Source organism: Paramormyrops kingsleyae, chromosome 1 (genome assembly GCF_048594095.1).
Source record: "Paramormyrops kingsleyae isolate MSU_618 chromosome 1, PKINGS_0.4, whole genome shotgun sequence".
Lineage (NCBI taxonomy): Eukaryota > Metazoa > Chordata > Actinopteri > Osteoglossiformes > Mormyridae > Paramormyrops > Paramormyrops kingsleyae.
The window spans coordinates 2,511,825-2,526,996 of NC_132797.1; the positions used below are offsets into that span (position 1 = coordinate 2,511,825).

The following is a 15,172-nucleotide window of genomic DNA, read 5'->3' on the forward strand; positions in this document are numbered from 1 at the left end:
ATCGATAGAGTGCCAGTGGCGGCTAAAGCTCACCCGCAGATGGGAGGCACACTGCGCCTGGCCACGGACTCTCCAGCTAACCGCACAACGCCCTGGAGACGGGCATCTTTACACGCTGCTCCTGGGCCCACCCCGGCCACCACGCTGGCGAGGAGGGGAGCGGTATTGATGGCCTGGGGGGTTTCTTCCTTTCATGGGAATGACACTTTGATCCCGCTGTGTTTCCCCCCTTCCTTGGGTGCCCCCAAAAATATTACCCACAGGCATTCCTGAACGGGCTTCCCGACGAATCCCAGACTGGCTGCTCCCCCCAGTGTATCTGTGCGTGTCCAAGATCGTGAGCATGCCCCCCCCCCCCCGTAAATGTCAGGCTCACAAGTCTATCTGCGCAAACGCTATGCTGGGAGCCGAACCCTCGCAGGAGCTGCAACCAGGAGGGAAAAGGGAAGAAGCAGGGGTCTGGAAAATACAACGCTGCAGCAATCAGTCTGGCAGAGCAGCCGAGGCCGTCATTAAGCATCATAACAGATGGCAAGCCTGTACTTATTCACAAGCTGGGAGAGGCGTCAGGAAGTGGTGGAGACATGAGACCCTGTGCCGCTCAGACAAACATGGCGGGTCAGCCACACATAGCCATCCTGACAGATGCGCACACACAGCAGCGTTCTGACAGAATGGCCCAACCTTATTAGCCAATGACACATTTTGAATCTAAGTGACAGGGGAGGGGACACTATGGGGGCCAATCAGCTCTGAGCAGGGGTCTGGCCCTGTATACATGCCTGTGGGGATGAGACACACACACACACACACACACACACGTCCCACCTCCTCGTCTCCTCCTCTTGGCTCCTCCCCCTCTGGGTTCTGACCCACTGCTCCAGCTGCTGCATGGAGTTGGTCCTTTGCAGGACTTGCTGTGGCTCGTGCTGGGGGTCCTGGCTGCACCCCCTTTGTGTCGGCCCATCGCCCAGCTCCCCTGTGCCGCAGTCCACAGTCCTGTCCCCAGAGCCGTTCACCTGTGGTGCCCTCTGCTGTCTGCCGCCATCAGCCAGGAGGGGCTGCAGCCTGACGCTGTTGATCTTGGTCAGAGCCCGCTCTGCCTGCTCCTTCTGGAAGCCATAGCGCTCGGCGTCACACCTTCGCTGCTCCTCGGGCCGCTCTACCTCGCGGTTCCGCTCATTGTTGTGTGCCTCGGGTCGGGTCAGCAGCCGGTGGTTCAGCACGTTATTCATGTCCTGCGGGTGGCGCTGCTCCAGTTTCAGCTTCTCCAGCCTGGGGGGTTGGGGATGAGGGGCAGGAGTTACCACTTAACTGATGGTACTGTGCGAGTCTGACGCTGTCTGGTATGACACACATGGGAAAGTCATCAGGCACTGCAGGAATCCAACCCCGTCTGGTATGACACACATGGGAACATCAACAGGCACTGCATAAGTCTGACCCCATACGGTATCACACTCGTGGGATAGTCATCGGGCACTGTGTGAGTCCGAACCCATACGGTATCACACATGCGGGATAATCACCTGGCACTGCAGGAATCCGACCTCGTCCGGTATGACACATGCAGGATAGTCATCCGGCACTGTGTGAGTCCGAACCCATACGGTATCACACATGCGGGATAATCACCTGGCACTGCAGGAATCCGACCCCGTCCGGTATGACACATGCAGGATAGTCATCCGGCACTGCGCGAGTCTGACCCAATTCCCTATCACACAGGCGGGACAGTTATCCGGTACTCCCTGGGTCTGACCCCATTCGCTATCACAGACACGGGACAGTCATCCGGTACTCCCTGGGTCTGACCCCATTCGCTATCACAGACACGGGACAGTCATCCGGTACTCCCCGAGTCTGACCCCATTCCCTATCACACAGGTGGGACAGTCATCAAGCATTCCAAGCATCAAAGCCTGTCCTGTATCACACAAGCAAGACAGTCTCAGGCCTCCTGAAAGAGCGGGGCAACACAAGCCACTCTTCCAACCTGAATAACTGCTTCCAAGCCGGGTTTGGACCCAACAGCAGACTGTAAATCCAGCAGAAAACATGCTCTGTTCATTAGCCTAGAGAGCGTGTATACACACACACACATGCAGACACCAACACCAACACACACACACACACACACACACAACACATACATGACCGAGGGGGCGCCCAAGACTGGAGACAAGGTTATCCCCCACCACTCGCCACACAGAAATGGGTCACATATTGCAATCCACGTCACTTAATGGAGTTCCCAGTCTGCGGTCACAGCAGCCAAACCAGAACCAGAACCTCAGGCATTACCTCATCATCTTACCAGGGGCTACACACCCCACACTAAGTGAAGTGGCAGAACTGTGCTGCAGTAGTGTTTTCTGTGGGGGGGGGGGGGGTAGGTAACGTTGCTTGGGGACCAGCAACAAGATGACTAAGTGTATTGAGCCGAAATAGAGCTCCGCTGAAAATTACTGACCCCACAACAAAGCGGGATTAAAAATATCATTGTGGCGGATGTGGGATGTTTTCCACTTGTGCCTGTGTAAGTCAGGCAGTGCTGAGAGGTTCTGCAGCGTACTGGGGATTATTCCAGAAAGCGAGACGTCAAGGATGGCATGGCCCCCAGTGTCCCTGGGGCGAACTCCTCGTGACTGACGTTTCCAGGACATTCTCGATGCACTCTGCAAGCGTACAGCCCAGGGCCCTGGGAGAAAGGCCAGCGCCCCCCAGAGGGAGAGGGAAGCACGTACCTCCGGACTGGTTCCGTGTGCACCAGGGCAGCATCCGTCATCACCTTCATCCATGACTCCATGTCTTTGGCCGTATCCGTGCAGAAGTAATAGGTCCGCATGTTGGGGTGCGTGGCCTGGGAGGAGAGAGCAGCCCTGTGGAACCGGGGGGAGTGAGGAGGACTCCGGTTAACACACTCTCACACCCAGTCAGACCCCTTATGTTCACAACAGTTGCTGGTCTTATTACAGCTGAGTCCCACGGAGGTCTTTATGGTAAATTAAATCCTGGATGGACAGATCTACAGACAGACAAACGAAGAGCACATTTCCAAAACTCACTCGGTCCATTTTTGTTGTTTTTTTTTGTTGCCAAAGGACTAAAGTCAGGGTTCCTCATCATATGCTACAACAGCCCTATTCAATAGGCGGCCCACGGGCCAAAACCGGCCCATCAGTCATTTTGGACCGGCCTGCTGACTACCTCTTATTTATTAAATAGCTGCAATTTAACTGTAAGCGCAACAGTTTATAACATTTTACGGGACGTCGCACAGCTGTTTACGCTCTTGATTGAAGGTTTATGACAGTTTACAACAGCGGGAACATGTCGCATTCAAAAGAGAAAAGACGTAAGGTTGACAGCGAAAATAGAAAATTTAACAACGAGTGGACTGATAAGTATGCACACATACAAAATGCTGAGGGAAAACCCATGTGCCTTGTCTGTCTTGTCATATGCTCGGTAAATAAAGAATACAATGTGCAGAGGCACTTCAAGACGACTCACACTAACTTTGATAATGAATATCCCCCGGGCTCAGAGGCTCGACGGACAAAAATAAAGACACTGACACAAAACTACCAGCAAAGTTGTGTGGTTTTCACCCGAACCTGCACTTTGCAGCAGAAAGCTACAACAGCATCTCTCCGAATTGCATGGATACTGACTAAAAATAAAAGACCATTTACAGATGCTGAAACAGTAAAAGAATGCATACAAGCTGCTGTCGAGGAGGTGGTAACGGATGAAAAAGTGAAAGAGCAAGTTATATCTTCGATTAAATCAATCCCGCTGTCCGATACAACAGCTGCGAGAAGGGTGGACGTTTTAGCTACGGATGTTTTTGACACTCTTTTTAATCAACTGAGGAAGGCTGATTTCATATCCCTGGCTGTGGATGAATCCACAGACAACACGGATGTAGCTCAACTTTGTATGTTTGTGCGATTTTTCGATGGTCACTGTTTCAAAGAGGACATATTGGGATTAATACCACTGGAAGGGAATACAACAGGAGAAATACTCTTCCAGAAGATTGTTGATTTTTTTCAAGAGAACGGACTGGACTTGGAGTGAGTTTATGACTGTGACATTTGCTCTTATTTGCACAAAATTGTAATTATTGTTTTCTAGACTTTATTTTATTTAAGCAAAAGCAAATACTGTCACTGTGAGTTTGTGACTCAGATGTCTGTTAAAATTAAAGCTGGCTATGTTTTGCAGTTTTTATTATTTGCACTAGAAGCCAGTGGTTAATGCTATTTGACTCATTTAAATAAAATGTTGAAAATGCAGTGGTGCTTTGTATTAATGGGGTACAATACAAGAAATACAGAGAAATGTGCGGCCCACTGGCAAAAGCCGTATGACAATTTGGCCCAATGAAAAATCTAATTGAATACCCCTGTGCTACAAGGTCGGGAATCAAATCTCACTCAGTTCTCTGATGAAGAACTTTCGTTAAATTTTCCACTCTCACTAAGTCCACCAAAACTTTCTCGAAAACTTATCACATGGAATGAGTGAGTTTTGGAAAGTTGCCCACCAGTTGGTTATGCAGTATCAGCCTTTGGGCTGTTTTCTCTGAGGTGAATAATCCAACTGTAAAACATGTATGTACACGCACAAGCACACATACTGTACATGAACATACACACACATGCACGCACATGGAATGTTAAAAGGCTCAGGTATGTAGCCAAAATCTTTTTAAAAATCATTTCCACATGAATATATTCAAAAACTTATTCAGCCATGAAACAAGAAACAAAACAATCAAAAGTTATTCACAGAAAGCTGCGAGAAGCCAGAGCATCTATATTCATGAGTGTCTTGCGGTCTGTAAGACAGAGAGGCGAGATCCATCCTATCTGATTGGACTTACAATGACGGTGCGGCGATCGTCAGGAAGACGGGTCAAATACGGCCCGATTCGGCCTCGTGGAAGACGGATCCGAGTGTGGCGGGTGGGGATGGGGAGAGAGAAAATAACAGTTGAATTCACACGTTAGCAAATCCAAACTTGGCATGGCCGACGGGCAGAGCCTGCTCTGGGGGCAGAGCACCTCCAGCTTTCTGTAACACATAGCCCCTTGGCCCCAGGTCAGTGATGGGGCGCCTTTCTCTCGTGTTTCTCTTTGTGTTTCCCAGCCGTGCAGACTGTTCTGCTGTCACCAATTACAGAGTGTGAATTATACCCGAAGGAGCTGCTCAAAGCTCCCCCTTACATTTCTACACCACACCACCCTTGGGGCTCTTAAGGGGGGGCAGCGCATACGGCCAGAACGCGGGAGCTAAGAAGAGCCACCGGATGGCTGCTCCCGCCCCCCCAGTGGCCCGACCAAAAACACCCCATGCTGAACAAGGGAGAGGAGCAGCGAGAGGGGGCTGACCTTGAAGCCGTATTTCCTGCTGATGTGGTCCTCCACAGACAGCATGGATATGTGGAAACTGGGCAGAAGGATGCTTCCCAGGATTCCCTCTTCCTTGTCATCTACAAGAAAACCGACACATATGGACACGCCATACACACCATAAACAGCACGACAAACTCAAGGCTGTGTGTGTAAACACTATGTTCAGGAGCAGTCAGCCACATTAATGCCTGTATCACTGTTCATTTCATTGGGGGGGGGGAAATCGCAGCCTTGGCTTTTTCTGACACCCATCTGTCTTTCACCCTCTAATTGGCAAAAACCGCAGCGCCACACAAACAGCAGAATATCTATTTTGACGTGACGGCTGATTCAGAAGGTTTACTCAGGAAGTATCTGAATCCTCAGCTTTCATAGGAGCCATCTGTGCCATCCCATAATAACAGAGACACACACAGTGAAAAACACAAACAGCAGCGCAGCCCAGCACCTCCTACCAGCAGCCACAGGGGAGCCGTCCACTTCCAAACCGGCATGTTACTATGTGATAAACAGGAGCCATCCAGCTGAACGAGCTGGTGACGTGTGGCTGCCATTGAGATGCAGGGGGTCTGGCACCAGGTGCGAGTAACTTGCTGGGAGTTGGAGCCCAGGCTGATCTGGGCCACTCGTTGGGTTTATCTCCAGGCCCTACCATGATTAATTCATCTGGTGAGAGATGGCAGGCGTCTCCGGGCAAGCTCCAACTTTATGGGGGTAGCTACTCCAGCTTTATGGGGGTAGCTACTCCAGCTTTATGGGGGTAGCTACTCCAGCTTTATGGGGGTAGCTACTCCATCTGTATAGGAGTGGTGGTGGCTACTCCAGCTTTATAGGAGTGGTGGTGGCTACTCCAGCTTTATAGGAGTGGTGGTGGCTACTCCAGCTTTATAGGGGTGGTGGTGGCTTCTCCAGCTTTATAGGGGTGGTGGTGGCTTCTCCAGCTTTATGGGGTAGCTACTCCAGCTTTATGGGGGTGGCTACTCCAGCTTTCCAGAACAGATTAACCAGAAGAGCTCACAACCCAAACATCAAGGCACAGAGTAAATCACACGAAGCCCCATCCGCATGGGCTGATCAGTCACCAGCCTCACGATCAGAGACACAGGAGGCAACGAAGCCGGCCATCCCATAATAACCGAGGGGGCCCTGCTAGAGGGCTGCTAGAGGCGCCACCCAGAGAAGCGCTTCAGGCAGGACGCGGCAGGGGGCAGAGACCGTTGCTTACGGCCATGGTTACAATCACCGGGGTTAGTCTACACCCATAACCAGATTCCTCAATATTCTCCATGAACCAGAGACACCCAACCGACAAGTAAGGAGGGGGAACCAGGGGATAGAAGGAAAGAGAGAGAAAGAGTTAGCAAATGAAAGATAGGAAAGCAAAATTAGGAACAATACAGTGAGAGGAAGCGAGTGATGAAGAGGACAGAGAGAGAGGGAAAAATCCAGCTGTCCTCATGATCCCTGGCAGAGGAAAGCTTCACCATCTTCTGGGTGGCCTTCAGCCCGAGATGGACATACGGAGCGGCTTACTGAGGCGCGGACTTGACTTAATGGCAGGAGTCATGGGAATGAAAGGACTGCAGCAGAAGGGGGCCCTGAGACGGCCATTTCCCGTCCCCCCCTCACGGCCAAGGGGCTTGCAGGTCAGCTGCCTCAGAGGGCTTAAGAGGAGGACCTACAGGAAAACAGCCCAAACCAAGCCCTGACTTTAGAAGTTTCCCGCTATAAAAGATTCATGTGATTTATTCCTTTTAGGTTCCAAACACAGGCTCTCCTTTCCTGGGTGAGGGACCTCCTGGGATGACCTCTGACCCGATGGGCCCCTGGAGCAAGATCATCGCAGGTCACGGTGCGGTTTGGACATGGACCTCCTAACAACATCCACCGACAGCCACATTTTCGTTACTTTCCCATGTCTCATAATCGGGATGTATTCTTCAACTGGAAGACGTAACTTCGGAGAAGTCATAAACCCTGAAGAGCAGTTTGTCACTCATTATACGTGAAAAATTTGTGCGACCATATCAAGAATGAATCTTTATAGTCATGGTGAAATTCCTAACTGCAATTTAGGCCGGAAAAATTCTAAAGAAATTGGATATTCACACAATAAAAAACAGCAGAGAAATGGCAGCACCCTCTGCATTAAGATAACACCATGTAACGTGGCCATATTAACGAACGTAAAGGCCAGACATATTCTCTGCTTCAGGCCTGGTTCTGAAAAGGTTAACTGGAGAGCTACAGTGACAGACTGTCAGGAGATGTTCCACGCTGATGACAGTGAAATGGGGGGGGGGGGGGGGGGGCTGCTGGCACTAATTATTTATTGGACAGAGCTAATAGGGCTCCAAGAATGGAATGATCATTAGATGATTCACACGGCCGAATGGAAAGCGGGGAGAAAGGCGGCATGACGCCTTGGTGTGAGCGGCTGGGCAGAGCACAGGAACCCAAACAGAGCATCCAAAGCTAAATATGAACATTCAGGTTACTTAGCATGTCCCAGCTGCAGTCCCACTGACCGGTGCTACGCTAACATACAGACCGGAATGGCTCATTTGCAAAGGCAGAGCGCCTGTGATCGGAAGCCCTGTCACCAAGAATCATTTATTCATCGTTTTATTTATTTTGAAAATGCTTTTATCCAAAGTGACTTTTTTTGTGAAGGCGGGGTCAGACTGACCCTGGGCCAGCTGGGGTTAAGCACCTCGCTCAGGGGCTCACTGGTGAAACTACTATTGCAACCCTGGGATATGAAGAGGCGACCTTCCGATCACAGGCGCAGCGCCCTCACCCGCTGAGCCTTCTGCCAGGAGAGGATGTGTGAATCTGGGCACGGCGGGGTGCACGTCACCAGGGCTAACGGGCACCGTTTCACACCTCTGCAAAGCTGTGAACTGCAGCTACACACAAAGTGCAATTTTTTAACGGAAAGACCCCCCTGGGAAAGCGAGGCTGATGGAAACGGCTAGGAAGTCTCGCACTTTGGCTGGGCGCTGTTACAATTTAATTATTAAAAAAGTCGTGAAAAAACTGAAAGCTGTGCATGCGGCGACTGGCCCAGGAGGCCGCGGGGCGGAGCACTCACCCCTGTAGTAAAACAGACACATGTCGGACAGCACGAACCATCGCTTCTTCCAGAGCTTCATCCCCGTGCTGTCCTGCGGTGGGGAACAACAGCAGATGTGGTCACTTCCCTGTCCCTCCTGCTTCCCCTCGCTCTGCTGCCTCTGGCCCCCTTCTATTCTAACTGCAGCGAATTGGCCTGGTTATCTGTGCCAAACCAGATATGCGGGGCTTTGTTCCCCCTGTGCCCCAAGAGATGATGGTATCTTCCAGCTCTGCTTCCCTATCTGCAGCCATGGTTTGGTGTTTACTTAAAGTATTACATCGTCAGCTTCATCCTCTGCCTGCTTTTTCCAATATCTTTGGCCGAGTAATGATTTACGCTCCACAAACCGGATCTTAGGGGGAGGGGGGGTGCAGATGACCTGCTTGCTCTCCTTGACATCAGCCGAGCTCCTACAGAGCTGCCGGGATTGCGCTCTCCTCCAAGCCAGTAACGCCTCTTCATGGGGTGCCCATACAGCCCACTGACTGGAAGGGGAGTACTGGGGCCCAGGTGCATTATGGACTATACAGCTATTAGTGTGCTCCAATGCCCAGGTCAGAAACATCTATAACTCAGATAAGTCTGGCAGGAAAGCTAAGGACGCTTTTCCACTGCACCAAGTACGGTACTTTTGGTATTTTCGCTTTTCCACTGACTTCCATTCGAGTACCAGTACCAAAAGTACCAAACCAGCTGGGTACTTCTTTGGTACGTCAGTACTTTGGGGTGGGAAACGCTTTCTTTGTCAATTGGTTATGCAAATATCCTGCCTCTGAAACACAATACAAACGGAGCCTTGAAAACAGCTGTGAACTCAGAAAATAATGATAAACAAAGTGTTAAAAAATGCGATCTGGTCTCAGAGAATGCAAGCAGTGCTCATGCAAAAGCAGTGGAGTTTTTTTCCTATGACATGAGTCCCCCATGCTATAATGTACATATGGAACTGAAAGTAAGAAACAGCCTTGTCTTAATCTAGCTGAATAGCAATGTAAGAACTGAATGTGCATGACATGCGATGTTGGTATTAATACCACACATTGTCCAGCCCTATAATATGCTACAATCATTTTTCAAATTCAGTACAACACACTCCGCCTTGCAGTGTGATGTCATTTGGAGCCGGTATCACTTCTTATGCCAGTTGTAAACCAACACCTTGAAGTGCCAAAAGTATGGAACCTGTTGTGGTGGACAAGCACCCTTTGTGTTTCTGCTGACCCACTAGGCCTGGACTCTGGAGGTTCTGTGCAGAATTTGCAACAGAGGTAATCACACGATGGCGCAATGAAACCGATTCCGAGCAAATCGTGAGTCTCGAAATACGTCTTTCCATCAAAGTTAGACGTTTTCCCATTAACCAATCAGAAAAGGTGCAATTTGCATTGCCTGGTGAATCCCAGCCAAACATGATATTCCTGCAGATACCCAAAGGACATAACACACACACAGAGGGGAAAAAAAGGGACCAGTCTCACCCCCCCCCCACCCCCCCGCACCAACCCACAGACACATTTCCAGCACATTCTGCACTGGAAGCCATTGTGCCCCTCAAACTGGCAACACTCTTAAGAACTGAGTGTAAATTCTCCCTCACAGCAGTTTGAAACACCGCTCCTATATCAAGTCCTTCCTAACTCAGTGGCAGAAAGGGTAATGTTCCACAATCTCACAGGGAATTGTGGGGAATGGTGAAATACTGACTGTGAAATAATCACACACTAGGAAATAAAACATAAAATGAAAAACAGTTGTATTTTTAAGCATACCTGTTTGTAAAGCCACCCACTCTTAACAACTGGAGCGTTGGGGTTCCTCTTTATGGAGTTGGACCTCTTTCCAAAATTGTGCACTTTTTTTGATGGCCTTGACGTCTGAAGATAGGAAACATGAATACTTGTTAATAGACACTCCCCGGCCAATGGAGGCACAGAAAGGAAGCGAATGGAATGTGACAGGGGGGCGCACCCTGGCCACGGGGCTGCCTGTGTGGGCCGTGTGATCCGAGCCGCCCGTGTAGTTGGACGCCTCGCTCATGGTGCTCAGCGGTCGCTCCTTCTTCTCGTTGGCTGGGGCTTTCGGAGCAGGTCTGGGTGGGAGGGACGGGAAAGTGGGATGAGGAACTGGACCTGAACAAGGGCACTGGGATATGGCATGATGTGACCCCCGCAGCTCGGCGAGGCCATGTCTCAGACAGCCCAAGCAGAGAGCGACAGGCGAGGAGCACAGAAAAAGCAGAAGCCGAAACAGCTACAGCTGATGCAGCTCTGCACTTCTAACCTCAATGACAGGTAGGCCTACATCACGGGAATCCCCCATCTAACCTCTGTGACAGGCAGGCCTGCATTACGGGAATCCCCCATCTAACCTCTGTGACAGGCAGGCCTGCATTACGGGAATCCCCCATCTAACCTCTGTGACAGGCAGGCCTGCATCATGGGAATCCCCATCTAACCTCTGTGACAGGCAGGCCTGCATTACGGGAACCCCCATCTAACCTCTGTGACAGGCAGGCCTGCATCATGGGAATCCCCATCTAACCTCTGTGACAGGCAGGCCTGCATCACGGGAACCCCCATCTAACCTCTGTGACAGGCAGGCCTGCATCACAGGAATCCTCCATCTAACTTCTGTGACAGACAGGCCTGCATTACAGGAATCCCCCAGCCACGGAAAAATACAAACATCCTTGAACGGCTTCATTCCATCTTAAACACTGAAATGAGTTTAAAGAGGCCTGATCTTCCTGGAACATATCGCGTGATGTGCAGTACAGTGCTATCGCCTGGAGGAAAACACAGTACCTGTAACAAAGAGGGCAGTGACACAGTCAGGTGATGGAGGTCAGTCCATGTCATACACACACAGTTTGTTGGGACCCTCCATTAATTTCTATGAGAAGAACCCTCATCCCAACATGACGACCCTAACCCCGCCAAGCTGCAACCTTAACCCCACCCAGCTGTAACCTTAACCGTAAGTAACCAAACAAAACACAAGATTTCTGGCCATTTTAGCAAGCATCTAGTAAGAGGTTGGAGGCGATGTTGGTTTCTGGAAGCTTTGAATACACAAAAAATGTTGCACCAAGGCTGGAACAAAAATACATTTAGATAATTGCACAGATAAAAAAAGGTCATTTCTATCCGGCTGAAGGATAAAGTGCCCCCCTATCATAAAATGGTACAGGCCAGTTCTCCACACTCCGTACACCCAACCAGGTTAATTCACATTCCCTGACCTGATCTTTAAACACTGACCACTCACGGGAGCGAGGCGTATCCATCAGGAGCCTTGCAGGGGTGCCGCTGAGCCCCCAGCTCCTCTCCAGCCGGCCCCTCTCACCGTTTGTCTCCTAATTAAGCAAGGCGCATTAACAACCTCAATATGCCCGGAGATAAATACAGTTCAGAAGCAGCGGTGTGGCAGCAGGTGGGGTCATCACCCGTCCTCTGCATGGTGCGGTCATGGCTGATGCTGATTGGAGGATGTGTGGGTCTCTCTAATGCTACAGTGATTCTACACATGGTATAAATTTTGGTGGTTCCAGCATATCAGAAACAGCCACCTTCCTGGCATTTTCATGGATTACAGTGCATAGATCAGGGGTTCTCAAATCCGGATGCAGACAGAACTGCAAGTTAATCCGAACCCAGGCAATGATGCATGTTATGAATCAACTTGGTAAACGTAAAAAGTTAATGTAGTTTGAAGTACAGAAATACACCCCCCCCCCCCCATGACAGAGTTGAAATGATCAGCGAGGGTTAAAAACTTCCCATTTCTGTTATATATTAAAGGTAATCACAAAAGTTCATGAAATGCTGTGTTGTTACCGTTTTTACTGAAAATACTGTTGCGGACTTCAGACTTTGAAAAAGAATCTGATGCGGATCTTTGATCAAAAAGTTTGCGAACCCCTGGCCTAGAGGTCACAGAGAGTGGTGTGATGAACAAAAACCATGCAGGCAGAAGGTGTCTGACGCCAAAACCACCCTGGGGAATGGGAGAGGTCAGAGGAGCGCAGCCAGACTCATTACAACTAACAGGAAGGCCACAAGTGCAAAAATAACAGCACAGTACTACACTGCTATGGAGAAAGACTCAGAAAGCAAAATTCATGTAACTCAGAAGTGCCTCTGGAGACAAAGAGGCACCTACCTTACATTAGATATTATATGTTGGCTCTGGGTGTTTGAGCATGCGAGTGAGTGTCGTGTAAACTGTATCTGAATAGGCGAGGAAGAGGCTCGGAGCTCGTGGGTCACTGTAAATTATTTGTGTAGCTCATGAAGATACCTTTTTATATTTTCTGTTGAGTGCATCTCATATGGAGAAGCAGCTAGTCCCTAAATGGCAGGAATAGGCAGCAACACATGCACGCACACGCACATCTACAAACACATGCAAGGTACAAGCAGCGTTGCATGCATGCACATGCACACACGCATGCACATGCACACACGAGACACAAACAGCAATGCATGCATGCACACACACATACGCGCACATGCAAGGCACAAGCAGCGACGCATGCATGCACACACGTGCACACACAACACAGACAGCAATGCATGCAAGCACACGTGTATATACACGCACATCCAAGGTTCAGGCAGCGGCGCATGCATGTGCACACACACACATGCAAGAAACAGGCAGTGAGGCATGCATGCACATATACATGCATGCGCAAGGTACATGCAGCGACACATGCATCAACATGCACAAACACAAGGTACAGGCAGCGATGCATGCATGAACGTGCACGCACGGACACAATGTACAGGCAGTGACACACGCATGCACATGCATACACACACGCAAGGTACAGGCAGTGACGCATACATGCACATGCGCATATACACGCACATGCAAAGTACAGACAGTGAAAAAGTAATCAAATCAAAGTGAGAGCGGCAGAGATGCAGGAGGATGCACTGACGCGGTTACGGGAGTAAGGCTGCCATGGGATGGGGCTGTGACTGTGTGAGAAGAGACACGCTTCTCACATTTCAAACTCAATCTGTTCACACCCCGCGCCTGGGGGGGCTGACTCTGCAGATGTCTTAATGTCGGGGGTATTTAAGAACAGAGCACCATGTATCCCATCGTGTGTGAACTGGCATGCTAAGGATCAGCTTCACAAAGAGAGAGGCTTTGTTTGCACATGGGGACCCTTAGTATGTCCCCTGTAACATTCATGTCACACTGCTCTCCTGTAACTATCTGCCTTCCCTGATTAGCCAGATGCAACATCCCCTTTAAAAGTACACCTGTCCCTTTAAAAAGTCTGAGCCGTCCTTCAAAATTAGCGAAATTTCGGATGGTGGCAGCTGCTAGCTGAAGCCGACAGAGGAAGCAAGATTCACGACTGAATATGAGCCAGGCGGAGCTGAGCAGCGCAGAAAGGAGGTGTGTCAGGCAGGGGCAGGGGGGCGTCAGCGTTAGGAGCCGAAGACAGAGGTCAATAGGAGAAAAGCAGCAGCAAGACAGAGACGGTCTCGCCTTCAGAGGACGAGAGACAGGGAGCATCCAGGAGCGCAGCTGAATATTACCTGCTTATTACAGGGTGAACCAGTTTCCCATAATTCAGGCTAAAAACAGAAAAGGGGAAAAAAACACATGAACGATTGCAGGAAACGGAGCATCCACAGGAAAACGCTGAAATACACAGCAAAATCACGGCCACAATTGGGAAGCACCCGGCAGACCACAGCGAAGACAGAGCGAGCCTTTAAAATGCAGCACAGAGCGCCTGTGCATGCTGGGTATTTAAGTCAGTAAATCAGCCTGCATCCTCTCCCCATCTTCCTCACTGAATACCCCCCCCCCCCCCCCCCCCGTCACTGACTGTTATTGGGATTGTTTACACTCGTATCCGCAGTTTGCACTGGCCAGGCCTCCGGGGTGAAATGTGGATGGGGGTGAGAAAAGGAGAGGAAAGTGGATCCCAGCGGACAAGGGGTACAGCCCCCCTCCCTTTTGGCAAGTGGTGGTGAGGGTCCCGTTGGCCACACAATCTGTCACAAGCAAACTGCCGGCATGAATTTTACATGGGCAGTCTGCGGAGCGGAACCGGGGGCCGGAGCCCGGGTGCCAAGCGGAGATGATGCGTCCAGATTACAGAGTCAACAAAGGGATGGAGCCGGACAGAATATCAGCCTGGCGCATTACTGCTGACATCACGCTGCTCCAAACAGACCCCCCTACTCACCAGGGCCGACCCACCAAACAGACCCCCCTACTCACCAGGGCCGACCCACCAAACAGACCCCCCTACTCACCAGGGCCGACCCACCAAACAGACCCCCCCTACTCACCAGGGCCGACCCACCAAACAGACTCCCCTACTCACCAGGGCCGACCCACCACAATACCCATCGTAATTTTCGAAACAGCTTTCATATGTAAATAAGGACTGTGGGGCGGCGGGTAAACAGCCTGTAGGGGGCGCCCTCCATCTCCTGTGGGAGGCTCCTACTCATCCCAAGCCAGGTGATGAATGCAGGTTTCTGGCTGGTCTCCGGTCATACGAGCGTGTGCTCAGAGCCTCGCCAAGCGATTAGAGATGCCATGGGCGGGGCTTCGGGGGGGCGACACCTGCACTGATGCGGCTTGGCATGCA

At 50.6% G+C, this 15,172-nt stretch overlaps 1 protein-coding gene across 34 annotated transcripts in view; it reads right to left on the reverse strand.

Moving 5' to 3' along the window:
• plekha5 (pleckstrin homology domain containing, family A member 5) overlaps positions 1–15,172 on the reverse strand; it is a 120,232-nt gene that overhangs the window by 34,976 nt on the left and 70,084 nt on the right. For 21 of the 34 annotated variants that reach the window (XR_011992435.1, XR_011992438.1, XR_011992433.1 and 18 more), the window contains 7 exons: positions 14,103–14,141; positions 10,513–10,633; positions 10,314–10,418; positions 8,521–8,593; positions 5,403–5,503; positions 2,748–2,863; positions 829–1,275 (listed from right to left, as the gene is read on the reverse strand). Coding sequence is in view for 31 of the 34 variants with exons in the window: in XM_072714667.1 (XP_072570768.1) it covers positions 829–1,275; positions 2,748–2,863; positions 5,403–5,503; positions 8,521–8,593; positions 10,314–10,418; positions 10,513–10,633; positions 14,103–14,141 (1,002 nt within the window). In the remaining 3 variants the exon portion in view is untranslated. The other 13 variants (XM_072714700.1, XM_072714503.1, XM_072714460.1 and 10 more) reach the window with 5 other exon arrangements.